The following is a 27,794-nucleotide window of genomic DNA, read 5'->3' on the forward strand; positions in this document are numbered from 1 at the left end:
AAGCCTTTAAAAGTATAGTCCTCGGTATCTGTTCTTTTTTTTGTTTTCGATAGAAACAGTGAATCATGGATATGTTCATTACTAGTTAAAATTTTAATTTAGTCGATATGGTACTGGCTATAATATTCCAACTACATATCATTCACCTATTGGATTCTAACATTTCACAAACGTAAAAGGCATGATCCAGTAGCATTTGAGGAGGAAAGAGAAGCTACATTGAATGTCTCTCAAGGATAAGACAGTTTTGAATTTCAGAAATATTAATATAGACAAAGAATGGGCCTCAGAATTGGGCCAAGGTTTGTATAGTAAGGCATAAATACTAATGATCTATAGTAATATCACAAAGTTAATTTGCTAAGGGAACCTCGGATATATATGTTAGTCATCTTGACTGTGGGCAAAGTTTTGGAGAAAGGGAATGAAGGGTTTTTGTTACTTTGCTTGAGAGAGGTGATAACATATGAATGTAAATGTATTTTCCTGTTTTTCTCTTTAGGGTATTGTCATTGGAACTGGAGAAAATTCTGAATTTGGAGAGGTTTTTAAAATGATGCAAGCAGAAGAAGTAAGTTCTTTGTTAATGATGTTTAATTTCAAATCTGAAATTCTCCATTGTAAGTAAACGAAAAGAAAATAATGGTGGGTTATTTTATGTACTATTGAAGTGGTATTTTATTCAGAATATCACTCAGTTGTCTGTGCTTAAAAACATAATTGGAGCTTTAGTTGACATTGTTAATGTTCTAAAACATTTTTATATTTATTCATTGTTTATAGGAGAAAAAGGTTTATAGCCAGTTATTTATAGGGCCTATTCTTTTTTAAAATTGACTTTATCATATTAATTTTAATGGTTACTAAATGGCATATTTGTCTTCTACCAAAATTCCCAACTTTATTTAATTCCAAGTAATGGGGAAAAAAAGATTATAAAGTAAAATAACATGGAAGATATTCTTGTTTAAGAATATTGAAGATTAGTTCTCTCATTTAAAATACTTTCTTACATATGAAAAAGAAGTTGCATTCTACAAATGTCATATTCTCCCCAAATCATCTGGATTTCTCAGGTAACCTGCCAAGATTCCAGTACATGATGCAGTGTATAAAACCATTCCAAGGAGCTTGGCACTGAGGGGACTGCTAGAGAAGGGAGTTAGCAGATCAGGGAGCCAACTGGATAAAAAGACTTGGATTACAACGCTTGTTTGTGGATACAGAAGGGAGAAGATTGGAAAAGTGAGGGGCAGCTGATGGTAATGAAGTCCTGGAGAAGCTGATAGGGAGAATAGATTCCTTCTCAAAAATAGGCATAGGGAACATGGACCTTAAACAGGCTTTTAAAAGTCTCAGCCTCAGTTTCCTCATGGAAGGGGATGAGACTTACCTTTAAGGGAGAGGTGTGTATGTTATGGGTATGTTAAGAACTAACCTGGGTATGTCAAGCACTTAGAGTCCCTGGCACATAGTATATATTCCTAAATTTAGCTAATTGTGGTAAACTCTTCTCCAATTTGTCAAGGCACCAAAAACCCCTCTGCAGAAGAGCATGGACCTCTTAGGAAAACAACTTTCCTTCTACTCCTTTGGTATAATAGGTAAGAGAAGAGTGAGTATGTATATCTCATATATTTACTTAGGGTTTATTTTTATTTATTTATTTATTTTTATTTTTAAGGGGAAGGGGGAGTTTAGATAGATACATTTGTTTATTCATTTAATTGATTTTTAATTTACTACTAAAAAAAATTTTTTTTTAATGTGTATTTATTTTTGAGAGAGAAACAGACAGAGTGCGAGTCAGGGAGGGGCAGAGAGAGACGGAGACACAGAATCTGAAGCAGGCTCCAGGCTCTGAGGTGTCAGCACAGAGCCTGACATGGGCCCAAACTCACGAATCACGAGATCATGACTTGAGCCGAAGTCAGACACTTAACTGACTGAGCGACCCAGGCGCCCCTAATTTACTACTACTTTTTAAAAATTATAAAACTAGCCCCCAGCCATTGTCCTTTTCTGAAAAGATAAATTAGAACTTCATGTAATTCCCGTAATCATATAGCATTTCTATAAACATTTTAGTATTTATTTGTCTTCCTGGTTTTCAACAAATTGATAGTAATGTTTTATGGACTACTATTCCTTTTTTGTTTCATATTTTCTTCATAAACACCTTGCCATTAAGTAGATGCTCTTTATATAGATGTCATGAAATAGATGGTTGTATAGTATTTCATTATGTGGGAAAAAAATTCTTAGAAGTAAAATTTTGGGGACAAAGAATATGCATGTAATTTTTCAATTTTTGGCACATTTTGAAGGTTTTTGTTTCATATTGCTAAATAGTATCTTTCATCAGCAAGGTAAAGGTGTTCCTCTTCCAGTGCTCTTGCTAACTTTGTTGTCATTAACAGATGAATAAAAGGCTTCTCATTATTTTATTTCACAACTCATTATAGAGAAACTGAACAGTTGTCATATGTGTGTTGGTCCTTTTTATTTTATGACCTTTCAATCTATTTATTTTGTCCCTTCTTCTCTTGTGGCTTGGGTCTTAGATCAGTAACAGCTCTTTGTATAATTTGGATAGCCATCCCTTTTGTTAAGTTTATTTCCCCCACTTTTTAAATTCCCTTTGAGGGATAAATATAGTAAACTTGGTTATGAAGGCGGGAGATGTGATTGAAATATATTGTCCTGAGATTGTGATAGCACTGTCCTGTTGATAATCTCTGCAGTTACAGTTTCTGGTTTATTCATAGAAGCTTTCCTAACCCCATATTGTGAAGAGTGTTTATCTTTATAAGCATATTTACTTAAACATCAGTCTACAGCTTAGTTTTTATTTTTGACACTTTATTTTACTATTTAGAATTTATTTTAGTATCAGACTTAAGGTGGGGGCGCCTGGGTGGCTCAGTCGGTTGAGTACCTGATTTTCAGGGCTGAAGTCATGATCTCATGATTTGTGAGTTTAAGCCCCACATTGGGCTTGCTGCTGTCAGCACAGAGCTCACTTCGGATCCTTCCCCGCTCATGTGCTTTCTTTCTCTCTCTCTCAAAAATAAATAAACATTAAAAAAAAAAAACCAAAAAACTTAAGGTAGAGTTACAACATTTTTACTCAAAAGTTAATTATCCCAATACCATTAATTCTCTAGTTCATTCTATTTTTAACATGCTTTTTAAAGTTTATTTATTTATTTTGAGAACAAAAGAGAGCACAAGCACAGGGAGGGGCAGAGAAAGAGAGAGAATTCCAAGCAGGCTCTGCTCTGTTAGCACAGAGCCTGACATGGGACTTGATTTCCCAAACTCTGAGTTCATGACCTGAGCTGAAATTAATAGTCAGATACTTAACCGACTGAGCCACCATGCACTCTATAGTCCATTCTTTTATTCACTCAGTTGAAATGACATTTAAAAAAAAATTTTTTTTTTTAACGTTTATTTATTTTTGAGACAGAGACAGAGCATGAACAGGGGAGGGTCAGAGAGAGGGAGACACAGAATCTGAAACAGGCTCCAGGCTCTGAGCTGTCAGCACAGAGCCCGACGTGGGGCTTGAACTCACGGACCGCGAGATCATGACCTGAGCCGAAGTCGGCCGCTTAACCGACTGAGCCACCCAGGTGCCCCTGAAATGACATCTTTATCATATATTAAATATTTGAATAAATTTTGGAGTCTTTTCTCCTTTTCTTTAGTTTTTCCATGATGTTATTTTAATTATTTTTGCTAGCTTAAAATTTCAAAATCAATAATGCAGTTCTAAATTAAAATAGATTTGCGTTACACAGTTTCAGTTAAATAATTTTTTAAATATTCTATTGATCCGTCTGTCTATATCATAAAGTAGAAGATGGAAAGGTATTTCATTCCTCTTTTTTAACTGGTGTGTATATTGTCATAGCTCCCTTAATTTGATTATTGCTATTTATTTTCTAGAATTTATAGGGAATTTGGTAACTGTTAGGGCATTTAGCCAATTAAATCTCAGTTTATGTTAACATTGTACCATGAAACTACCTCACTTTTAGTGATAAAAATCTTTCAACTTTATCATTACCTGGTTTTAATTTAATACATAGGACCTAATTTTTGTTGCTAGGATAGTATATGGAATAGGATAAGGGTCAAGGTCAAAATCAGAGGTCAACAAATTTTTTGGGGAGTGGGGGAGTACAGGGCCCAGTAGTGCATATTTTAGCCTTTGGTCCATACCAAAGTATTTCGGATATTCTTTGTTGGAAATATTCAACTCAGCCATCAGCAGGAAAGCTGTCATAGACAGTACCTAAACAAATAGATATAACTGTGTTCCAACAAACCTTATTTGCAAAAGCCTTCAGGAGGCCCACAGATTATGGTTTGCTGACTTCTGGTATAGTTCATTGGACATAATTTCTTTTGTCAAGATAGTTTTTGGGATAGAATGTTAGAGAATCACAGTCTGGATTATTTATTTATTTATTATTTATTTATTTAATTTTTTCAACGTTTTTTATTTATTTTTGGGACAGAGAGAGACAGAGCATGAACGGGGGAGGGGCAGAGAGAGAGGGAGACACAGAATCGGAAACAGGCTCCAGGCTCCGAGCCATCAGCCCAGAGCCTGACGCGGGGCTCGAACTCACGGACCGCGAGATCGTGACCTGGCTGAAGTCGGACGCTTAACCGACTACGCCACCCAGGCGCCCCTATTTATTTATTTTTTAATGTTTATTTTTGAGAGAGAGAGAGAATGGGAAGGGCAGAGAGAGAGGGAGACACAGCATCTGAAGCAGGCTCCAGGTTCTGAGCTGTCAGCACAAACTCTGATGTGGGGCTTGAACTCATGAACCGTGAGATCGTGATCTGAGCTGAAGTTAGATGCTTAACTGACTGAGCCACCCAGGTGTGCCCCTGTAGCTATAGAAAGAAGAAAAACCTGTTTTTTAATGTTTATATTACTCTAGAATACAATCTTGAATTTGTTATACTTTATTAAAACTGTGATGATACTGTGTGTGTTTTCTCACAAAACCGGTGGTGCACTCCTTGCCCCCTTTCTTTTCAGAGGCAAAGGTCAAAGCAAGAGAGTATATTCTTTGGTTCATGTTAATTGATTTCTTATTTGTAAATGCCATAAAAGTAGTTTTTTTCCTTTTTAATTTTAGAGAGAATTTGCACAAGTTGGGGAGAGGGGCAGAGAGAGAGAGAGAGAGAGAGAGAGAGAGAGAGAGAGAGAGAGTCTTAAGCAGGGTCCACGTTCAGCGTGGAGCCGGACACAGGGCTTGATCCTATGTCCTTGGGATCATGACCCGAGCTGAAACAAGTCTAACGCTCAACCCACTGAGCCACCCAGGCACCTGGCTAATTTTTAAATGTTATAATGTAATTTTAGATATTTTAAGTAAGATGTATTACTCTTTCAGCCAAGTCCTAAGTATTCCTTTGTTTGCAATATAAACTTTATATGTATTGCCTGGATATTTAGTGATGAGAAGTAAAGTTCCAAGGTTTATTTTTGCAAAGCTGATAATAAATAGAGGACCTATCTGTCTTATGCTACCTTCTTTTTTTTCCCTATTGTGAGAGAATACTGGTAATGTTTTCTTATAGTGGTAATTCTCAGATATTATTGCTTTAATGGGTGAGTGGCAGCAGTGGCAACAGAAGGTAAAGTGTGTGTGTGTGTGTGTATGTGCACGCATGTTCACGTATATAACGTTATCTTTAAGCAGCATTAATTTTAATCTCCCCTGCTTAATGAATTTTTCTAAAATCTTGTAACTGTGATCTGATATACCTTCTCCTTTATGTTATGGAACTTTTTGACTGCCCTCAGCATCCCATTTATACTGATGTGATTTTATATAAAAGGGAGAAATAGCTATTTGATTCTTTTCCAGGTATCATCATGTTGGTTGGCTGGTTACTAGGAAAAGATATCCTGGAAATGTTTACAATTAGTGTAAGGTAAGTTCTAATAATCATTTGTTTATAAATTGAAGTCTTTTTTCTCTCTCTTATTTCTCTAATAGGCATGTATTGAAATAAACTCTAGAATAATGAAAACCATGTGTCTAGCAGTGGAGAAAATGCACACTAGATGTCTGGTGTTATCTGTCCAATATTACATTTAAAAAAAAATGTTTATTTTTGAGAGAGAAGGAAAGCGAGAGTGCACACATGAGGCAGAGAGAGAGGGAGACAGAATCCCAATCAGGCTCTGCACTGTGCAGAACCTGGCATGGGGCTCAATCCCACAAAAACTGGGCGATCATGACTGAGCAGAAACCAAGCGTCAGATGCTTAACCAACTGAGCCACCCAGGTGCCCCCAATATTGCAATTTTATATATTAATAGACAGTTAAGGACTGCCAAATTGAAAACTAGCAGCACGAAAGAGAAAGACCATAATAATAGAAACTGAATAAACAATCTCAGAGGAAAATGAAAATTTCAAGAAATAGCAGAAAAATTAAAACTGGAAAGCATTTTTATTTTCAGAGATTTGTGAACAAACTGCATTTATAATATACAGATTGCTGTAGAAGAGGATCTGAGAAAAAAAGTTTTTAGGAATTATGATTTTGACTGTTGAAATTAAACATTCAATTTAAGGGCTGTAATATAAAGTTAAAAAGGGTTCCCTAAAAATAGACTAAAGTGTCTGAAACAGAGAATGAAATAAAAGTGATGAAGAATAATTTAATAAATGCCAATCTAACTAATAGGAGTTTCAAAAGAGGTAAGAAGAAATTATATAAGAAATGATACATGAATATTTTTTGTTTCTGAAGCAAGACGTGAAATCTTTATAGTTTATATGGATTCTGTAAATGCCAAACAAGATGAAAAAAACTCCAAACTAGATACATCATATGAAATTAAAGAAAACCAGTCAGGTTGTCTATAAAGGAAGGATAATTCGACTGGTATCAAACTTCTTGTTAGCAACTGCAGTTTCCACCAAGGGGTCTTTTTAGACTCTATTAAACATTTCATTGCACAAGACTTTCATATGTCCTATCTGGCACCTGTGCCTTGAACAGCAGGGCAACTTAAGGCATGCCTCTTATGAGAGAGTCTGTGCAGTAGTTCAGCTTTAGGTACAAGAAGATTGGGATGGCCTTGTGAGTGCAGGGGCTACCCTGGGTTAAATTGTTTCATATTCCACAGGAGCCAACATCTCTGGGAACATACACTTTCCAGGGTGCTTGCAAGAAACATGTCCAGTTGTAAGAGTCACCTACGGTCTAGAAACCCAAAGCAATGGCTTCTATAAGATAAATTATAATTCCTCCAGTCCATAGATAATTTATCAGTCAGGAGATCCCTTTATCATAAGCAGTGTTGCCTGGTAACATAGTTGATATACTACCCTTGCCAGGTCACAAGGGGAACAGAGCTACCCTTCATCCATAGTAACGTTGGATTACATTAGAAAATAGTGGGGGCAATGCTATCAAAGTATGAGGGGAAAGGAATTTAAGTCAGTAAATCTAGGCCTAGCCAAAGTATTGATCCAGTTATTACAAATATAAATAGGCAGGTAATCAGAAAATTTATTCCTTCCCCATCCTGTATGAATTCCAGCAAAACAAAGATGAAAAAAAGGAAGATGATCATGTATGGGATATAAGTAAGAGTGGAATTCACCTAGGTACCTAATAAGGAAAAGAAATTCTAGATGATAGCTCTATGGTAGGCATAGGAAGTCATAGTTCAAATATTAGAACAAAAACAATGTATTAAAAAAAAAAAAATCAAGGGGCGCCTGGGTAGCGCAGTCGGTTAAGCGTCCGACTTCAGCCAGGTCACGATCTCGCGGTCCGTGAGTTCGAGCCCCGCATCAGGCTCTGGGCTGATGGCTCAGAGCCTGGAGCCTGTTTCCGATTCTGTGTCTCCCTCTCTCTCTGCTCCTCCCCCGTTCATGCTCTGTCTCTCTCTGTCCCAAAAATAAATAAACGTTGAAAAAAAAAATTAAAAAAAAAAAAATCAAATGGATTACAAGGAGTAGGTAGATGGAGTAAGAAGTTAAAAGACATTTGTGATGGGGTGAAGGAGTATATTTTTTTCTTAAAAGGGGCAAAAATACAATTTGAAACTCTTGGCTTAAATCTGTATAAAAAAGATGGGTTAAATATGAAATAAATTTAAAATTGGGCATGAGGATGAGATAATAAACATTAGCATATTAGCTGTTGGACTCATTTTTAGATTTTGAGTATTTTTTTGAGCAGTTCTCTTTGTGAAGATTGATATAATCATGATTTTTATTCCTACTTCAAAGTCTTACAAAGGACAAAGTATTAAAAAATATATTTTAATAGAATAAAACTCATTCTATTTTGTAATAATATGGGTCCATTGTACTTTTATAAATCTTAGATATTAGTGACCTTATTTTTCCTATGTCTTAAAACATTTTGCTATTTCATTGTAGCAAATGAAATAGCAATTATTGTAATAATTATTTCCATTTGTGCTAAAAACCAGTAAAACAAGAATGCAGAAGGATGATGGGATCACTTACAAGGTTGATGTAATAATAAAGTAAATCATCATTATTCTGTTATCCTTTAATTCTTTTATTATGTTGCCCAAAATATTACATCATCATTTACAAAGGTATAAAAGAAGTCCGGAGATATATTTGTTGTTGTCTTTTTCTTCTCCCTCCACCCCTTTTTTGCACTCATTAAAATTAAGAATCGTAATTTTTCATTTTCCCACATAATGGCAAAGAGTAATTGACAGGAAAATTATTGGACAAACCGGAAGATGAAATGCAAAGAGACAAAGTGCTACTGTAGGCTCTAATGATGAGGGTGAAATTTAATAATATATGTGAAATCTTAATACTGTGACTCTTTGGGTGATGGTAGCTTCAATTTAATTTAACTCCTGAATTAATGAGTGAAAGTTTATTTCTTAGGACAAAAAGGGAAGGACAGGTATTCTCTTTCAGTTAGTCATTCTACATCAAGGAATTTATCATGCATTTCCAACAAGAACCTAGGCCACCCCTTTTTGTTAAAAGGATGTGTGACCATTTTCTTTCATCTTTTCTGATATTTGTTTGCCAGCTTTTACTTTATACCATTTATAAGTGGACAAATACTGAAGGCTGGTATTAATATAAAGGTGATTAAACGGAAATAGATGATATAGAAATGAAAACTTCATTTACACCCCTTGTAATTGGTGTTTTTTAATCTAAAAATTATGTTACAGAGATGACTTTTCAACAAAGTTATGAACCATCAACATTTCAGAAGTGTTGCATTTTGAAGATACAAATGCGAAAAGTGAAACCAGAATTGATAAGCCTATAACCTATGGGAAATGTTTTTTGAATCTGAAATCACTTTTTGTAAAGTGAATATATTCCAGGTTCCTTCATGACAGTTGACAAGCAGTTGCATCCAAAGGACATTGCATATTTCTGATATATGTATACCTTCAAATCCAGAAATATAGTTTGGGGTTAAAATTTAAAATTTCTAGGGGTGCCTGGGTGGCTCAGTTAAGTGTCTGACTTTGACTCAGGTCATGATCTCCCAGTTCATGTGTTCGAGCGCTGCATTGGGCTCTGTGCTGACAGCTCAGAGCCTGGAGCCTGCTTTGGATTCTGTGTCTCTCTCTCCCTCGCCCTCGCCCTCGCCCTCGCCCTCTCCCTCTCCCTCTCCCTCTCCCTCTCCCTCTCCCTCTCCCTCCCCCTCCCTCTCTCTCTCTCTCTGCCCCTCCCCTCTCTCAAGATAAATTTAACCATTATATAAAAATTTTAAAAATTAAAAATTTCTGAAGTTTTTCATAATCCATTTATTCCTTTGCAAAGTATTTATAAAGTAAAACTTAGATACAAAAGAAGGGAAAGGTCCACTAGATCTAGATTGTAAACTGATGCCTATTTTTCCTGATACAGTGAGAGTTAATGGAAGCATAAGAAACGAGGATTCTATTTGAGCATAGAATAGTTCAAAAGAGAGAAGGGAACATTAATGATCGCACATATTTCTTGACTTTAGTGTATACTGTTTAGCCAGTGGTATTGTGTCATTCATTGGCTTTCACCTTTTGGAATTAACCTGTAAACAGAGCATGAAAGCCTTTAATAATGCTTATAGAACAGGATGCTAATGATGTCAAGGTAGATCATTCTGAAGAAAAGGTAGGTAATAGAAATTGGGAAGTAGAAGCAGTGGAGAGAACAATGTTAGAAGGAGGAACAGGAACACATATGTCCTTACCTATAGGGGTGTTTGGTGTGGGATAAAACATAGAGACTTAATTTGATTTTTTTTTTTAACATTTATTTATTTTTGAGACAGAGAGCTTGAACAGGGGAGGGTCAGAGAAAGAGGGAGACACAGAATCTGAAACAGGCTCCAGGCTCTGAGCTGTCAGCACAGAGCCCGACGCGGGGCTCGAACCCATGGACCACGAGATCGTGACCTGAGCCGAAGTCGGACGCTTAACCGACTGAGCCACCCAGGCGCCCCGAGACTTAATTTGATTTTTAAAAAATTGCAGAGGGAAACCGTGAAGTACATTTTTTTGTTGTAATAAAATACACATACCATAAAGTTTACCATTTTAAAATGTACAATTCAGTGGAATTAAATCCATTCATAGTGTTGTACAGCTACAACCATTATCAAGTGTCAGAACTTGTCATCACCCCAAAAGAAAACCCTGTGCCTACTGGGCGATCACGCACCATTTTTCCTTCTCTCTTGCCTTTGGCAGCCACTAAACTGCTTCCTGTCTCTGAATTTGCTTACTGTTAATATTTCATATAAATGGAACCAAAACACCATGTGTCTTTTGTGTCTGGTTTCTCTCACTTAGCATAATGTTTTTGAGGTTCATCCGTGTTGTAGGATGTATCAGTACTTCATTTTTTTTTTTAATGGCAGAATACTACATTGTATGGCTATACTACAATTTCTCATTTATCAGTTGATGGAAATTTGGACTATTTACATCTTTCGGTGATTGTAAATAGTGCTGGTATGACCAGTCATGTGTAAGTTTTTGTCTGAATACCTATTACTGTTATCTGTATTTACAGATGTGAAAACTAAACTACAGGGGTAGAGTGATAATAGCTCAGAGTCAAACAGGTAAAAATTGGGGAAGCCAGGGGTACAGATCTAGGTAATCTGATGTCACAGCCTGTATTCTTCAACCACTGCACTTAACCTGGCAGTTAGTAGGTTATCCAATAAATGGTAATCAACTTTCCCTTCTTCTTGAGGCCACTTTTTGAGTATTGACAATATTGATTTTGTGTTTTTATTAGCCTCAGTTTTAAGTCACAGCCAATTGAACTGATTGCTGTAGGTACTATTTAATTTATGCTTCAATACTATGTATATATTGGTTACAGTTTGGCTGTAGCAGCAATTCCTGAAGGTCTTCCCATTGTGGTCACAGTGACTCTAGCTCTTGGTGTTATGAGAATGGTGAAGAAAAGGGCCATTGTGAAAAAACTGCCTATTGTCGAAACTCTGGGTAAGTATGTGGTAATGTGAGCATACTTATGCAATAGTGTGTGAGTACATCAATAGTGAATCATCTGCAGGTTGTTACCATTTTTGTCTTAGAGGCTTGAGTGGTGGTATTTGACTTGTGGCAAAGTTAAGTGTGGTTTTCACAACCAGAAAAGGTTCTTAAAAACGCGTATCATTCAGGATAGGGGACTTTCGGAGAAATCTTTCTGTATCAGAGATGTTGTAATGCTTAAATCATGTAAAAAAAATCTATTTAACCGGTGAAACTTTAGAGTAAAATTAGTAGAATTACTTTCCTTTGACATCTCAAGAAAGATAATTATAGATCCCAGAATGTTGTACTTCAGTTGAATTTCTGATAACAGTAAATATACAACAGTTGCTAAGTGTTGCTGTAACAACTTTATGTGTGATATGAAAATTGCAGTAACTTTCTGTATGCTGTGAAATATCTTTTTTTTTAAATTTAGGATTCTAAAAATGTTGAATTTAATTTTTAGTTTGCATTACAGTACTGAGAAGGCAAAATATCTTAAAATTTCTGACTGAAACAATTATATGGGTTTAAATTTAGGTACCTTTAAACTTTCTAGAAATATTATATAAAGCTAATACTGAGAAGCTTTGTAGAAATTCAACTGCAAATTAATAAGAAAAAGTCAACATTTATCAGTTAATCTGTTTTTTTAATTTTAACATGAGTAATCACTTTATGGTGAAATCATAATGAGAAAACATCTAAAATTATCAGTGAACTTGATTTGTTCAAAATTCAGAGCAGCAGGACAGGCTTCAGAGTCTGATTTGTTTTCAATGTGAACCTGTTTATTCCCCTCTGACTCTTTTGGTGACATGTAATGATTTATTCTTTAGGCTGCTGTAATGTGATTTGTTCAGATAAAACTGGAACACTGACAAAGAATGAAATGACTGTTACTCACATATTTACTTCAGACGGTCTGCATGCTGAGGTACTCTATAGATTTTTTTTTTTTTTAACAACAGTATTTCTTTGTTAAGAAACTTGGTGTGTAGACATTCCTCACAGTTCTAGTGTCTTATCTTCAAAAGGGTTATAAATTCAGCAGCAGCAGAGTCTTTCCCTTATTTTACCAGTCTTGATCCATCTCCACTTGCACACGCTGTACACTCTACAGACCAGAAACTTTGCATCATCCTTAGCACCGTTCAGCACCCCTGCTAGCCATTTGTTACCAAACTCTTATTCTTGCTCTATACGCAGCTTGAGGGATCTTTCAGAACCAAATGTTGAGCAAGTCACTCCTAATTAAGATGTTTCCATTGCGACCAGGATCCTGAAGTGTGGCCTCTTGAGGCCGTACGTATTTTGTTCCTTGTTTCCTTCTTCAGCCTTATATGTTCCACTTCACTTTCTGTGCACCAGATATACTGGCTTTATGTTCTTTCAGTGTGACAAAATTCCTCCTACTTCAGGACCTTCGCTGCTGTTCTCACTGCACAGGACAGTTTAATGTCTCTCTATCCTTTGCACTGCAGTTCGAATGCTACTTCTTTAGAAAAGCTTTGCTGACCACTCAGAACTGGTCCTATTTTATTTGTTTTCATAGCACTCCGTGCCTCTTAGTTTTTAGTCCAGATAAAATTTTCTAAAATATTAGAAGTTGTAGTAGAGCAGAATTAAGTTGCCTAACATGGGGCCTGCCTCACAGTAGTAAATACTTGTTGAAAGAATAAATGAATAGATGAATTACTTTATTTTAAAACTTACATTTTGGCAGTTTCTTAAGTGCATGTCAGTGTATGTGCATTGGTTAATTTTGAAGCTAGATGAGGACAAGTTCCAGTCTCCACTCCCCCCCCCCCCCCCCCCCCCAGTCTTTACTGGATTTCTGGCTGGTGTGTCCATTCACACCACTTAGGATGGGTACAGTATTTTAAATTGTATTTATATCCAATTCGCCGAGCAAAGTAAGCATTAGACAAATTGACAGAAGTTGCATTTAGGTTTATTTAATTCCATTTTACATAGGCTTTGAAATGAGACTGTTCTTATTTAGGGTATTAGATTTGGTTAAGGAAGGATACCTGATACTCTGTTGTTGAATATGCCTTTTGTGGATGACTCTGGGTCATTGGGGTTACATGTGCTTCTATGGTTCAGATATGGAAGGTAGGATATAAGTTGCTGTTTTGTTTTAAACCCGTACTTTGATATGTTGAGCATTAACCATTTGTTAATTGGTTAACATTCTCTAAACTGTCTTATTTTTATTGTGAAATTTAACTTTTGTTGATTTATTTTTTTTTTTGTTGATTTAATTTTATTTTATTGTGAAATTTAACTTGATTTGCTCTAGCCATACAGAATAAGTATCTGGTTTGTTTCGACCTCTGATTTTTAAAACTGGCGTGTAATATATTATGTTAAAGTAGTTTGTAAGTGCTGGGATAAATCACATAATGTCTCTGTTCCTGCATATTTGCAAAAAGAATTCTGCTGTTTTCTGGGTCTCAGGTTTGTCACAAATGTTAGGTGTGGAAATGGATTTGAATTCTTGGAAAATGTAGTATGTTACATAAATATAATGTTACATAAATTTAAAGCTTACTTACATATAGAGATTTTCATGGTTTATCTTTTTTTTATAGTATAAGTAGAAACAATATAAGATTATGTTAACAATATTTCTTCTTATACTGTACATTGTCATAATTATTAATTTAATTATTAGTATAATTATAGGTTTGTCATTATGGTAAAAATTAGAATCTATATTCTTTTAACTGTTAAATATTCTTTCAGACAAGTGCTTTTCTAAATATATACACTAATAGTATCATAATGTATAAAATGAACATAACTCATCATAGTTTTCAGTTTTCATGAGTATTGTCATTGTCTTATGGTTGAATTATTGACCCCACTTTATGTTCCTTAGGTTACTGGTGTTGGCTACAATCCGTTTGGGGAAGTGATTGTTGATGGTGATGTAGTTCATGGATTCTATAACCCAGCTGTTAGCAGAATTGTTGAGGTAACTACTTTATTCCCTAAGAAGGTGACTTTTCATAATGATTTAGGACACAATGATGGGTTCATAGTTTCCATGTATTTCTTTTAGGCGGGCTGTGTATGCAATGATGCTGTAATTAGAAACAACACTCTAATGGGGAAGCCAACGGAAGGAGCTTTAATCGCTCTTGCAATGAAGGTATGTGCCTGATCTCTCTTCAGTATACAAGATACTACCCTCACAAGAGAATGTGAGGCTATCAGTTTCAGTATTACTAGTTTTTAGGTGTAGAATGAAGACAACTCACAATGTTTCATTGTTTACATTGCCTTTTGGGGACTAGTTTTATTCTTCTTGGAACTACAGAGCCAATACAGCCTGTTCAGTATAGCTTTATGCCTTACGTTCAAGAAACAAATTAATGACCAGTGACTGGATTTCTTCTTATGAAGAATGTTTTTGTTTTCCATAATATTTAGAGTTTCGTGTGAAAAGCTTTGTAAATGGGTGTAATTGCTGAAGTACTATAGCATTCAAATGAGTAAAAGGAAACATTCTTTAAAGTATTTCCATGTGAAGATATTAAGACATAGCTTTTCTTTTTCCAGTCTTCCCATTTCCTCCATTATCAATTTCTTAAAATGAGTATAGAGTTAGAATCTGTGTTGGGGAGATAGGGTGCTGTTCTTTGTGACCCTTTTGTCTTTCCCAGTTGGTCTCCTCTTCTAAGTCTTACCTTTGATTAAATATGAAACCTAAAGCCCACTCTGTCACTTCCATAACAAAAATTAAAACTCCTACTTTTAAAAGCAGTCTTAGAAAGCTTTGAGACTTGTGTGAAACAGGATACCTCTAAATGAGGTTGTTTGAATTGAGATCCAGTATAGAAATTTAGGTTATTGTATTTAATAAAATTGATATTTTTAGAATATATGTTTTCTTAACTTTCAGAAAGCTACATTTCTTTATCATTTGTTCTCTTGTAACTAAAGTAGCATTGTATAGCTTTTTGAAGGATATTTAAAAGTTGAATCTGTTATCTGTTATTTACTGTGTTAAACTTAACCTTACACTCTTAACTTTTAAGAGAGTGTGTGAAACCACCTCCGTTTGACTGAGGACCTCACATTTTAGGGTAGGGAGTTGACACTGACATACTGGAAACAAACAGAAGGTAGACCAATATAGTAGATAGTTAAGTCTTAGACATTGAGCCACATATAAGAACAATGCACATTCAGACTGGAGACCTAGGTTTTGAAGGATAGGCAGGATTTGGAAAGGCAGTAAGTTAGGGAAAGAGCAAGGATAAAAGCATGGAGGAATAAATAAGCATAGATTGCATGGTGGCTTATGTATTGGTGACCTGGATGACAAGAAGGGAGTTTGAGTAACCCACAGGATTGTTAAAGAGATTGCACGGTGGGTTTCTAGAGGATCTTTGAAAGCCAGGAAGAAAAGTCTGAACATGTTTCAGTAGATAACAAAGAACAAAAAGCACTAAGCTAGGTTTTTGAGTAGTTTGGATATGTAGAGAGAAATGCAGAGGGTTTTGGGAAGAACAGCTACATGACCCTGGTAGTAGTAGAATATCAAGCGGTAAGGTACACGGGAGTAGGATGGTAGCAACAAGAAAGATGGATTTAGATCCCGAGGAAGTAAGGAATTGAATCTGAAGCTTCTGTTGATTACAAAAGTACATACTCAGTATCAGTTGGGTACCTTTATGGTTTGGGTACCCTGCTTCCTTCCAGAATTTGAGCCAGCAGAGATTTTAATATAGTCACTGTTGAAGATTTGGTCTGCATACTGTCCAGGGAGCATGCCTTACACTGTATGTACACACCAAGGCTTTCATCTTGATCACGTATGCTGTCATTCAGAAAAATACAGTATAAATGGAGGGAGTATTGCTGTTCTGTCACCATTATTTGAATAATACTCCACAGATATCTCTAGCCAGCCTAGCTGTAAGTTGTGTTAAAGAAAAAAAATAGTCCCATGTTGGTGAGAATTAACTTTCTTTTTGTGTCATACAGATGGGTCTTGATGGGCTTCAACAGGACTATATCAGAAAAGCTGAATATCCTTTTAGCTCTGAGCAAAAGTGGATGGCTGTTAAGTGTGTACACCGGACACAGCAGGTACGTTTCCATGTAACGAGTGCTTACTAAATCCTGCTGAACATAGATGACTGTGTGCTCTCATTATCCTCCGTTGGCTTTAAGTGATCATTGAGCAAAGCAAAGGCCTGTTTCTTTAAAGCGTGTATAATTCGTAGTAACTCATCCTTGTTGCTCTCATGCTCCCTTTGATTTCATGCGTATGGATACCCGGTTTTGCTGCGTGAGCAAATAGCTTAAAATGAGTTGGAGCCTGGTCTCAGTGTCCTAGAACTTGTGACATCAGATTCTATCAACATCTTTGTTCTTGATGACTGTGTATTATAGGTTTCTGCTCTCTGGTGTCAATCAGTATTCTTTCGCTGAAGGAATGCCTTGTCTTCAGAACAAACAAAACCACATTATTTTGTGGAAAAGTGTTTACCAAATATGTATAATTCATGTTAGTTGATCCAGCTTACAAACTGGCAAAATGACATGCAGTGATATTTCAAGCTACCGCTTTGTCCCTGGGTGCTTTAGAAATTTTTATAAAGTTAGTGTAATAAGAGTTCTTAGTTATCTACAAAGTATGTCACTCATAGCTGCTGTTACCAGTTTGATGCTGAAACTTTTGCCATGCCCTTAAAAAATATATATGTTATTTTAGTATTTTCTTTATTAGGAATTAATAATTGGTTATGTGATTTCCCCTATGAGCAAATAGTTTGAAGCCATTACATCTCTGTAGACAGGAATGAGTGAGAGGATTTCTCACCCATAATAAGTAGGAAACATAATTGATTTTAAAAGAAAGGCCAAGTTGGCCAACATTGAACTTGTCAATAGATGTCTGCAAGGAACTCTGTTCCTTTCTCTGAGGAGAAAAAAGATGTCTGATTTTTAAAGGAACTTTTATGAACTCCTGGGAAGGGAGACAAGTAAATAAATAAAAGTGTAAAAATAAAATGCCTTTAAACCTTGTAACATAAAACTTTCAAAAATTGCATTAGAGTTAAATAATTTTCACCTGTTGTCCTGGACTAAAGGAGTCCCTTGACTGCAAGAATACATATATGAGTTTACATGGAAAGTTTGTTTCTTTATGTTTTATATATGGTCACTCAGTACTTCAAGATAATGTGGCTCATGTAAAGTTTAATGATTTGACTTCAGCAATTTTGAGTCTAACTTCACCAGAGTTGTTCTTTGGAAGTTGTACATTAATGTTACAGCTTGAGAACTGATCTCAGTTATGGGAGTGGGGGATAGGTAGCAGCAGGGTATAAGTTTGAAAGATGTATGGGATTGTTCTTCTCATATGCTGATCTGAAAATCTCCTCTTACAAAACAAAACCAACCAGTGTAACAAAACCCAAACCCACTGATGTGCCTCAGGATCTAGAAGAGGTCAGCCTGGCACAGATATGGCAGACTTACCATAAAGATAACCCTAGTGGCTCAAATAGTTTGTCTTAAGAGGACTTTCATTTGAGTGTGTCAGTATACGTTTGTTTATACTCTCTTCCTGGAACCTGTCAAAATGACAGCCAGTCAGTAAAGGATGTAAAAAAGAGAAAGGATGGAAAAGACTCAGTATGATAGGTATCTTTGAAGGTGGGGATTAAGACATAAGGTTAAAAGCAAGAGATCAGTTTGAAGTTCTGAGTGAGGAACCAGTAGAAATCCCCCAAGAACCTTCACTGTTTCTTGAGGCCCAACCATTAGCCCTTCTTTACCCCAGTAGAATATCAGCAATCCCATCTTGGGAACAAGAATGGAGGGCAGAATTAAGGCTTACAACTGAAAACAGAGTGATTAAGGGCAAGTCATTGTCCTGAAGAGCATGCCTCCAGCATCTAACTCCACTTTCTTAGAATGCCTGCAGGGAGGTATCTTCCTACCCTCACTCGCTGATGCCAAAAATTGAAGAGTTGTAGGGAAGCTTACTGGTCTCAGGGAGATCCCAGTAATACGGAGTATTCTTACGTAAGCTCTTTGTTCACTGGTAGAGCTTACTGACTCTTGGTCATCATCTCATCACCCTACAGCAAGGGCTATCAGTTGATAAACGCTATCAGTGCCCATGGAGCTTCTAGACCTTTAATTTCCTGAGTCTTAAAGTAAATGGACAGTCAAGGTTTGCTAAGTATTTGTCTTCAGTATGAAAGACACAGACCAAACCAAAAGGGAAAGGGGTCTCAGCAAGACAAAGATAATGCTGGATACTGAAGAAAATTTCCAAAGACCCTAGAAAATGACAACAAAATACCTTAAGTAGAATGTTTTGAAAATAAAGTCAACGAATCTATCAGAAAGGGGTACAAAAAGTCAGAGAGGTGCTTAATATAAAAGATAAGGTACAAAAATTAGAATATAAACAAGATAGCCAACATAGTGGTAACAGAGAACAGAAAATGGGAAGGTTTTATTAAATAACACCAAAATTTTCCAGAGTAAAGACCTCAGCTTCTAGAATAAAATTGCCCACCAGCTGCTCAGCACAATGAGTTATATTAAAGAAGGGTGGGGTGAAGGGATAAACACAGTGCCCATAATCAAGAAATTTGAGGACACTAAAGGAGAATTCTAAAAACTTCCACTGGTTTTTGGGGCCAGAGAGGAGGCAAAGGAGAGATTTTATATAAAGGTTTAGGAATTAAAGTAGCTTCTTAGACTTTTCAAATGTAATATTGGACTCTGGAGGCTGGAAGATAATAGAGGAATGTCTTCACATTGAGAGTAAATTTATTCTCAACTGAACTTAAAAAATGTGGGGATGGGATAAAAATGTTTTCAGATATTCCACGTCCCAAAATGTGTATCCCACATACCTTTTCTTAGATACTTGCAGATATGTTATTCCAAGAGAAAACACAACTAAGGAAAATGAAGACTTTGAACCCAGTGAGTTCTAACCAGGAGAAGGGTGCAAAGAATCCCCAGGACAGAGGTGAAGGGAAGTCCTGCATACCAGTCATGTAGCAGGCTTAGAAATTGGCCAACTCAAACTAGAAAGGAAAGGAGAACAATACCCAAGGAGGAGGTCTTCAGTAATAATGTGGAAGGAATAGTTTACCTGCTCATTTAATCATACGAAAAATATCATTGAGAAGGGCTTTATATTGCATGGAAGAGTTTGGAGATAATATAATAGGTATACATAAAACTAAACAAATTAGAAGTTAAATAAGAAAAGAAATATATTTGAGTTAATGGAAACTGCATCATACCTTCTTCTTGCCTCCTTACCTCCTAATATCTGCTCAGTAGTTACTTGGGGACCCAAGGCAGATGAAGGCTCCATCTCAGTGTGAGCATACACTGTCCTAGCAGGGCCAGAGGAATAGCACATTATTTGCATTTGCCAGTGATTCAGTGCTGTTCATATTTATTGGTCAAAGCAAGTCACCTCTGACTTCAAAGTGGGAGACGAGGGCAGAGAAATACATTCCTGTCATGTACCTGCAAGAAGTGGGATGTTTGTGAACTGTTCTTAGTTATTTTCCTTTGCTTAGTGGCTGGGAAACCCTAAAGTACACAGAATACTGGCAACTTTTGCTTTAACTTCATTGTAACAATGGGGAGAGGAGGAATAGATAGTAGGGTGGCCAAACTATCACCTGTCACAGTGGACCATGTATAAAATTGATCAGCAAAAAAGTAGCAGTGTAAATGCATTTAAGAATATGGAGATAAGTAGGAAGGAATACAGTTAAAATTGGTTTGTTCTAGTAGAGTAGGACTAGAGGTGTGAAAATTTGGGCAGGTGACTGTAGTTTTTCATTGTAAGCTTTTGTATAATGCTTTGCTAAGGTAAAAAGTAAAAGGTTCTGATAATACCCATAATTACAAGGTAGCTTTGGGAATTAAATGGGATCACATACATAATGTGCATATAATATCAGCTGATGGAAAGCCTGAGCCACTGCTTGTGGGCTGATGATAGATCTCTTTCCTTTTCTTGTTACGTTGTAAGGCCCTCCCCAAATCCCAGAGTGGCTAATCCAGGGCTTAGGGTAGCATTGCCTTCAGTGTGTGGAGGTGAGGGTGGTTGGGGAGTAGATGCTGTTTTCTCTCGAGGGTAAAAAAAGCTTCCACATATGAACTTTTAATCTTCAGAGTTGAAGTGCCATTCAAAGCCTTAGATTTGAGTAACTGCCCTGGTTATTATGAGAAATGTATGCCATGTATTGTTGACTCCAGTGACAGATATATACAAGTTGGCATTAACTTGAATTTAGTTGCAATGTTTTTTCTTCTTAGGATGGACCAGAGATTTGTTTTATGAAAGGTGCTTATGAACAGGTGATTAAGTATTGTACTACATACTATAGCAAAGGGCAGATGTTGGCACTTACCCAGCAACAAAGAGATCTGTACCAACAGGAGAAAGCACGAATGGGCTCTGCAGGGCTCAGAGGTAAGGCCATTTAACATAGTTCCTTAGGGTGGAAAAGTAACTATTATTGTATTTTATTGAGGCAGACATACAATGTTATGTTAGTTTCATGTGTATAACATACTGATTTGACAAGTGTATATAGATTGTGCTATGCTCACCACAATAAGTATGGTTACTATCTGTCACCATATAATACTGTTACAGTGTTGTTGACTATATTCCCTATGCAGTAATTTTCATCCTCATGACTTTATTTTATAAATGAAAGTTTGTACCTCTTAATCCCATTTAACTATTTGACCCATCCCTCCCAAACCCCTACCCCAGTGAGACCTTCTTTTAATTGTAGATGAATTTGTGCTTCACATCTGAGCTGCCCCATTCTGTTCCAGGGTTTATTTATAGAACACTGTCCTTTCTGAAGTCTTATGTTTTAGTTGGCTATTTGGCGCCCAAAACTTGGGAAGTTGGGAATGTAGCAAAATATGAAATTTCTAATTCTTACAGACGTGCAGTGGTCTCTGAGTAGGTGATAGAAATTTTATTTTTGACAAACTTATCTTGTGAGAAAAGAAATGGAGGAAGGGAAAGTGATATTACTCCTTCTTTGTTTCATCATTTTAACTGTTTTATTTATTACAAGATCTAAAATAATTCCCTAAATATTAAAATGTTAAGTCTCTGATTTGTCCTTTAAACTCTGGTGATTGTTTACTTATTCCTCTTCTGCTGACCTTCTTCCCTTGCCATTCACCAGACAGGTAAAGAAGTGCCCACATTCTGCTTTATGTCTGTGTTGCTGACTGAACAGTGATGGGGAGAGAGTGTCTGCTCTCCACACACACACATTAGGCCGTTTCTCCTAGGGACAGCATGTGTAGGATTGAAGAGTCAGGGGTTGAGGCCATACCTGGTTTTTACCTTCTCGATAGTCCTCTGGCTTGTAGTCTCTTTCAAGGAAACTGGAAGAGTTGGCCTCCTTAGTCTTATTATTTTTACAAAATAGAAGTCAAGTACAATCCTGGGAGGAGAAAGCAACTTAATGTAAAAAGATACTCCTCTTATTCACGGTTCACTTAAGCAAGGGCTCTCTGTGGGTATAAAACATTTGGATAGGTCTACAGGATTTCTGCTCTTAAATAAGCTAGGTTTAGAAAGATATTCTTGTGGCTTTGAAGGCAGAATTTTGTTATTCTTAACAAGAGGGTCCAAAGTTGGCTTGGATTTAGGGACCCTAAAGAAGTTTCAGAGGTTTCGTGTGTGTGTGTGTGTGTGTGTGTGTGTGTGTGTGTGTGTGTGTGTGTGTGTGTGTGGTTTGGTGTTGTAACATTGTGAAACAGACCAGAGTTGGTAGCGAGAAAATCTCTCTCCCAGGGCTTTAGGAAACACTCTGGTCTTTTGCCTCTTGCTTCATGTCTTTTCCTGTGCTTAAGCTCTGCTTTCTACTCCTTCTGAAATTAACATAAGGGGAATAGGAGGACTTCAGATTTAACCTGATACATACTTAGGTTACATCTTACAAAATTTAAGTTTCTTAAATACACGTGGTTCTTAATTTTGGTCAGAGTCTGTTCTGTTTTTATGTTTTAGTCGGGGACCCTCCACATGAAAAAAGTCTACCTACCCTTGTCCTGAACAGCAGCAGTGCATCTTCATTTGTGCTGAGGAAACAAATAAATACAGGATATTAACCTTTAGGCTAATACCACCCCTCTACTGAGAGCGCCAGGAGCTGATCTCCCTTTCTTAGGGTTTGCTGACATAGGAATTGGTACTCACTATCTCCTTCTGTTGTCTTCTGCCTCTGTTCCAACACCAGGGACTGTCAGGAGGCTCATTGTCTCCAGGGTGAAAGCCTTTGGGGCACACATCTACATAGTTAGGTGTATGACTCTGACGTCGGAAAAATAGAAGTCATTTGCCTCTAACCTTGGTTTTCCAAATATATCTAATCCTTTGAACCTTCTGCTTAAATAAGAATGGATATGTTTATGATCATGGTTATGACTTTTCAGTTTCCCCAGGAGATACATAAGTTCAGTTGGTGTGCTTTTTGTGTGTGTGTGTGTGTGTGTGTGTGTGTGTGTGTGTTTGTTTGTTTGTTTTTTTCCTGTAAGTTAATCAGTCTAATAATATTCCAGATGGAGACACATCCCTTTGGCTCATAAGGTAGTTACCAGAGTTGTGAGACTAAGCTAAATGATATTTGGAAATGAATAGTAGTTTGTGTTGTATCTTAAGTGTCCAGGGATGACACAAATAATGATATGGTGGTGTTATTTAGATATTCTTAGAGAACCAAAGTTACAAATAAGACATACCTGTGAATGTTATGAAAAGAGTGAGAGAAATCAAACTACTGTTATTAGTGGTTTTACAGTCAGTTTACAGATTAAATTAACCTCCCAGGGTTTGTCATGTATGAAATTGTTACATGTTATGTATAATTAATTAATAAGTCTTCTTTCCAAACCTTCAGTGTTCTGGAGACCTATAAAATGGAAAGATGAAGATACATTAGTAGCAACCCCCCTCTGAGGTGTCTGTTTAAAACTATTTTGAAAGCTCAGCAAACCCATAGTTTCTCCAAATAACTAATTATATTTTCTAAAGATCTAATAGGTGATATTTAGAGGAGCCACATGGAGTCACTTTATAAAAACATTCTTTTTCACTTCTTACTTGCCATCTCTACTTATTCTTTAGTCTGATTCCTTTTAATTTTTAATAGCTTAAAGCAACCCCATTATCTAGAACCATTAATGTTTTAACATGTAATAATTTGGTTATTTAATGATTATATAATAACTACTATGAGATTACAGTCTTAAGTGATTTGTCTCTAGCTTTTGTCAAGTAAATTGTAATGCTATGCGACTCACATTTCCTTTTTTCAATTTTTTTATTTCCTCAGTTCTAGCTTTAGCTTCTGGTCCAGAACTGGGACAGCTGACATTTCTTGGCCTGGTGGGAATCATTGATCCTCCTAGAACTGGTGTGAAAGAAGCTGTCACAACACTCATTGCCTCAGGAGTGTCAATAAAAATGATTACTGGAGACTCACAGGAGACTGCAGTTGCAATTGGTATAATGAGGCTGTTGCCTTTTTGTTTTTTTTGTTTTTTTTTAAAAATAGTTTTTCTGAAATTAACTGCAGTGCACATAGCTTTGTGAACCATTAGTTATGAAGCATGTACACGTAATATTGACATTGTGCAATTAAAGTGGACTCTTATTTGCTCATATTCTATATAAAATTGTGGGAAAAATTTATTTTAGGTTCAAAAGTAATGCTGTTAATTCAAAATACATAGCTAAACTGTTAGGAAATCACATGTATTTTATTCACAAAAGAATAGTTTATTATTTTTAATCTCATAATCCACTATGCTGTGGATAAAAGTACTAGATTATGCACATGAAAGGAAACGAAATTTAGTTTTCCCTTTCAGGTTGAGGATAATTTTTAAAGCAGACTTTGACTTGGACCTAATTTGAAAGAAAATAGCTTGTATAAATATTTGTTATTACACTATGTATATGCTTTTGTCGCTTGAATGCCATTTAAGATTACCTTAAGAAGTAATAAGAGGAAAAAAAGGACACTGAAAATTAATATTCTGGAGTTTGTAAACTATAATTCATACTGATAAATTTAAGCTTGCTAAGTCCATTAATTCTGATTTTAATAATATGATGAGAGCCTGGAATAGGAGTTTCATATTTTATGCTATCTAAGAAGAATATGTCGCCAGAAACATAACATTGTTGGGAAAGTTATACCTAGAAAAACCTTTTAACATTTATTTTCACTTGCATATACTACATGATTATCACAGATCCACCACTGTTTTGTCTGGCTTTGGATACTTTACTTAAAATGCATTCAGATCTATGTTAAAATTGAGCTGCTAGGGCTCTTGAGTGGCTCAGTCCGTTAAGCATCTGACTCTTTACTTTGGCTCCAGTCATGATCTCACTCTCACAGTTCATGAGTTCGAGCCCCACGTCTGGCTCTGCACAGACAGTGTGGAGCTTCCTTGGGATTCTCTCTCTCTCTCTCTCTCTCTCTCTCTCTCTCTCTCTCTCTCTCTCTCTCAAAATAAATAAATACACTAAAAAATTAAAAAAAAATTGAGCTGCTAAGCAAAAGTTATTGGCCTTGTTTCAGTTCTTAGGTATAGTAGTTTAAATAGTGAAAATTCTTTATTAAATATAAACAAAAATAAAACAAACAGTAAACGCCAGACTTTTTACTAATTCATATAGGTTTGCCTTACTAGTAATTTGTCTTATGATCCCTTGATACAGACATTTTATACTTAAAAAGAAAATGGATAACAAATCACATTAAGTGAGCATTGTGTTGAGTAGCCTAGCAAGCAAGACTAATTTTTTGTTTTGTTTTTGGTTTTAGAGACAGAGAGAACGCAAGAGTGTGAGCAGGAGGTGGGGGGGGGGGTGGCGGTGAGAGGGGCAGAGGGAGAGAGAGAAAATCCCAAGCCAACTCCATGCTCAGCATGGAGCCTGATAAGGGCTTGAACCCATGGCCCTGGGACCATGACCTGAGCCAAAATCAAGAGTCGGATGCTGAACCGAGCCCCCTGGGGCCCCAAGCAAAACTAATTTGTTCAATTATGTTTTCTCTCCCATTTTACTTTAGCTAGTCGTCTGGGATTGTATTCCAAAACTTCCCAGTCAGTCTCAGGAGAAGAAATAGATGCAATGGATGTCCAGCAGCTTTCACAGATAGTACCAAAGGTAGGCCACCTTTTAGGTGGAAAAACCTTATTCTAAGTGTTAACATTTCTACTGTTATCTTAATGAAACTATTTGGGAACAATGGAGACAGGACCACCAAATTTATTGAACCACATCCTGAAATTAAATCTTAGCACTGAAGTCAGCCTTATCATTGAGAATATTTATGATGTATTGAGAGTATTTATTATTTATGATCATTATGAATACCAGCACACATTTGTTAACTTTAGCAGGAACCAACTTTCCTCTGAGGAAGGTGCTATGAAGGTTAAGTGGTTGTATTGTATGTAAAAAATACAGAGTGGAGAGAGACCATTACTTTGTATTTCTTACCCCTTTGATTTAATTGTAGCATGAGTATTTAATGCTTTTTTGAAAAATTGAGGTATCATCTACATACAGTAGAATTTACCCTTTTTACCCTTTTTAATGTACAGTTCTAAGTTTTGACAAATGCAAATGCGTGCAGTCTTTCAACCAGCCACAATCAAGATATAGAACAGTTCCATTATATTCCCAAATTCGCTTGTGCCTTTTTATAGTCAACTCCTCTCTCTACTTTTAGCACTTGGCAACTGCTGTTTTGTTTGCTGTCCCTATAGTTTTGCCTTTCCCACAATACTCTAAAAATGGAATCCTATAGTATGAGGCTTTGAATTTCTTCTTCTATTTAGCATAATGCTTTGAGATTTATCCATGTTGGTTGTGAGTATTAATAGTTTGTTCTTTTAATTGCTGAGTAGTATACCAGCGTTTGGGGGAATGTTACTTGTTCCCCGGTTTAAAGACATTTGTATTATTTCCAGGTTTTGTTGATTATTAATAAAGCTACTATAAACATTTGTGTTTAGATTTTTGTATGAAAATAAATTTTCATTTCTCATGGATAAATACCTAAGAGTAGTTGCTGGGTCACATGGTTAGTATATGCTTAACCTTGTAAGAAACTGCCAAGTTGTTTTCTAAGGTGGCTTTATTATTTACGTTCCCAATAGCAATGTTTTCAAGTTCTGATTGCTCTGCATCCTCCCTAGCGCATGGGATTGTTAGTTCCCCCACACCCCATCCTAATAGGTTTATAGTAGTATCTTCTTGTGGCTTTAATTTGCATTTCCCTCACAATTAATGATGTTGAGTATCTTTCCATGTGCTTATTTGCCATTTAGATACCTTGTTTAGTGAAGTGTCTTCTCTGCCTATTTTTTTAAAAATTGTGTCTGTTTTCTTACTGAATTTGAGAGTTCTTTATATGTTATATATACACAAGTCCTTTACCAGATATTTGATTTGAAATATTTTTTCCTAGTGGCCTATTTTTTTATTCTTTTAGCAGTCTTTCAGAGAGCAGAGGTTTCAAATTCTGATGAAGTCTAATTTATTTTTCTTTTATGGATCATGATTTTGATGTCTTCTCTAAGCATACTCTGCTTAACCCAGTGTCACAAAGATTTTTTTTTACCTATATTTTCTTCCAAAAGTGTTACATTTTTAGGTTTTACACTAAGGTCTGTGATCCAATTTGAATTTTTGTGTATATTGTGAGAAATGGGTTAAGGTTCAGTTTTTTGCAGATGGATGTTCAATTATTTAGCACCATCTGTTGAAAAGACTCTTTTTTTTTCTTTTAGTTTAAATAAATTGGAAAAAAAGACTGCTTTTTTTCTTTGAAATGCCTTTTTTACCATTGATTGTAATGCTTTTCTAACAAATTGTTTATAGGAAAAGTATCTCCTCTTCTACACAGGCAACTTCTTAAGAGCCATCAAGTATAAGATTATTTTATTATCTTAGGATGTTTTCCGGGGGACTTCAAAGACTGATTTGTGGGTACACAGGTCCTGTAGGAAGCTCCCCATAAGGGATAGGCAGCATTATTACATCTAAGGTCTTGACAGTTCGAATTTCTTGTCCTCATTGTTATTCAACCTATTTATGTACATGTAATTATGTATCCTTTAAAATAAGTGCTTATCATCTGACATTTATTTTATTAGGCATATTCTACTTATTCAT

General features: G+C 36.1%; 1 protein-coding gene across 6 annotated transcripts in view; it reads left to right on the forward strand.

Moving 5' to 3' along the window:
• Window positions 1-27,794, forward strand: part of ATP2C1 (ATPase secretory pathway Ca2+ transporting 1) — a 177,215-nt gene that overhangs the window by 115,772 nt on the left and 33,649 nt on the right. For all 6 annotated transcript variants that reach the window (XM_040480172.1, XM_040480174.1, XM_040480173.1 and 3 more), the window contains 11 exons: window positions 503-571; window positions 1,529-1,604; window positions 5,901-5,967; window positions 11,391-11,515; window positions 12,388-12,485; window positions 14,436-14,531; window positions 14,619-14,708; window positions 16,550-16,654; window positions 20,879-21,035; window positions 23,932-24,102; window positions 25,681-25,778. In XM_040480172.1, coding sequence (XP_040336106.1) covers window positions 503-571; window positions 1,529-1,604; window positions 5,901-5,967; window positions 11,391-11,515; window positions 12,388-12,485; window positions 14,436-14,531; window positions 14,619-14,708; window positions 16,550-16,654; window positions 20,879-21,035; window positions 23,932-24,102; window positions 25,681-25,778 — 1,152 coding nt within the window. The remainder of the gene's footprint in view (window positions 1-502; window positions 572-1,528; window positions 1,605-5,900; window positions 5,968-11,390; window positions 11,516-12,387; window positions 12,486-14,435; window positions 14,532-14,618; window positions 14,709-16,549; window positions 16,655-20,878; window positions 21,036-23,931; window positions 24,103-25,680; window positions 25,779-27,794) is intronic.

Source organism: Herpailurus yagouaroundi, unplaced genomic scaffold (genome assembly GCF_014898765.1).
Source record: "Herpailurus yagouaroundi ecotype Mexico unplaced genomic scaffold, PumYag 159, whole genome shotgun sequence".
Taxonomy (NCBI): Eukaryota; Metazoa; Chordata; class Mammalia; order Carnivora; family Felidae; genus Herpailurus; species Herpailurus yagouaroundi.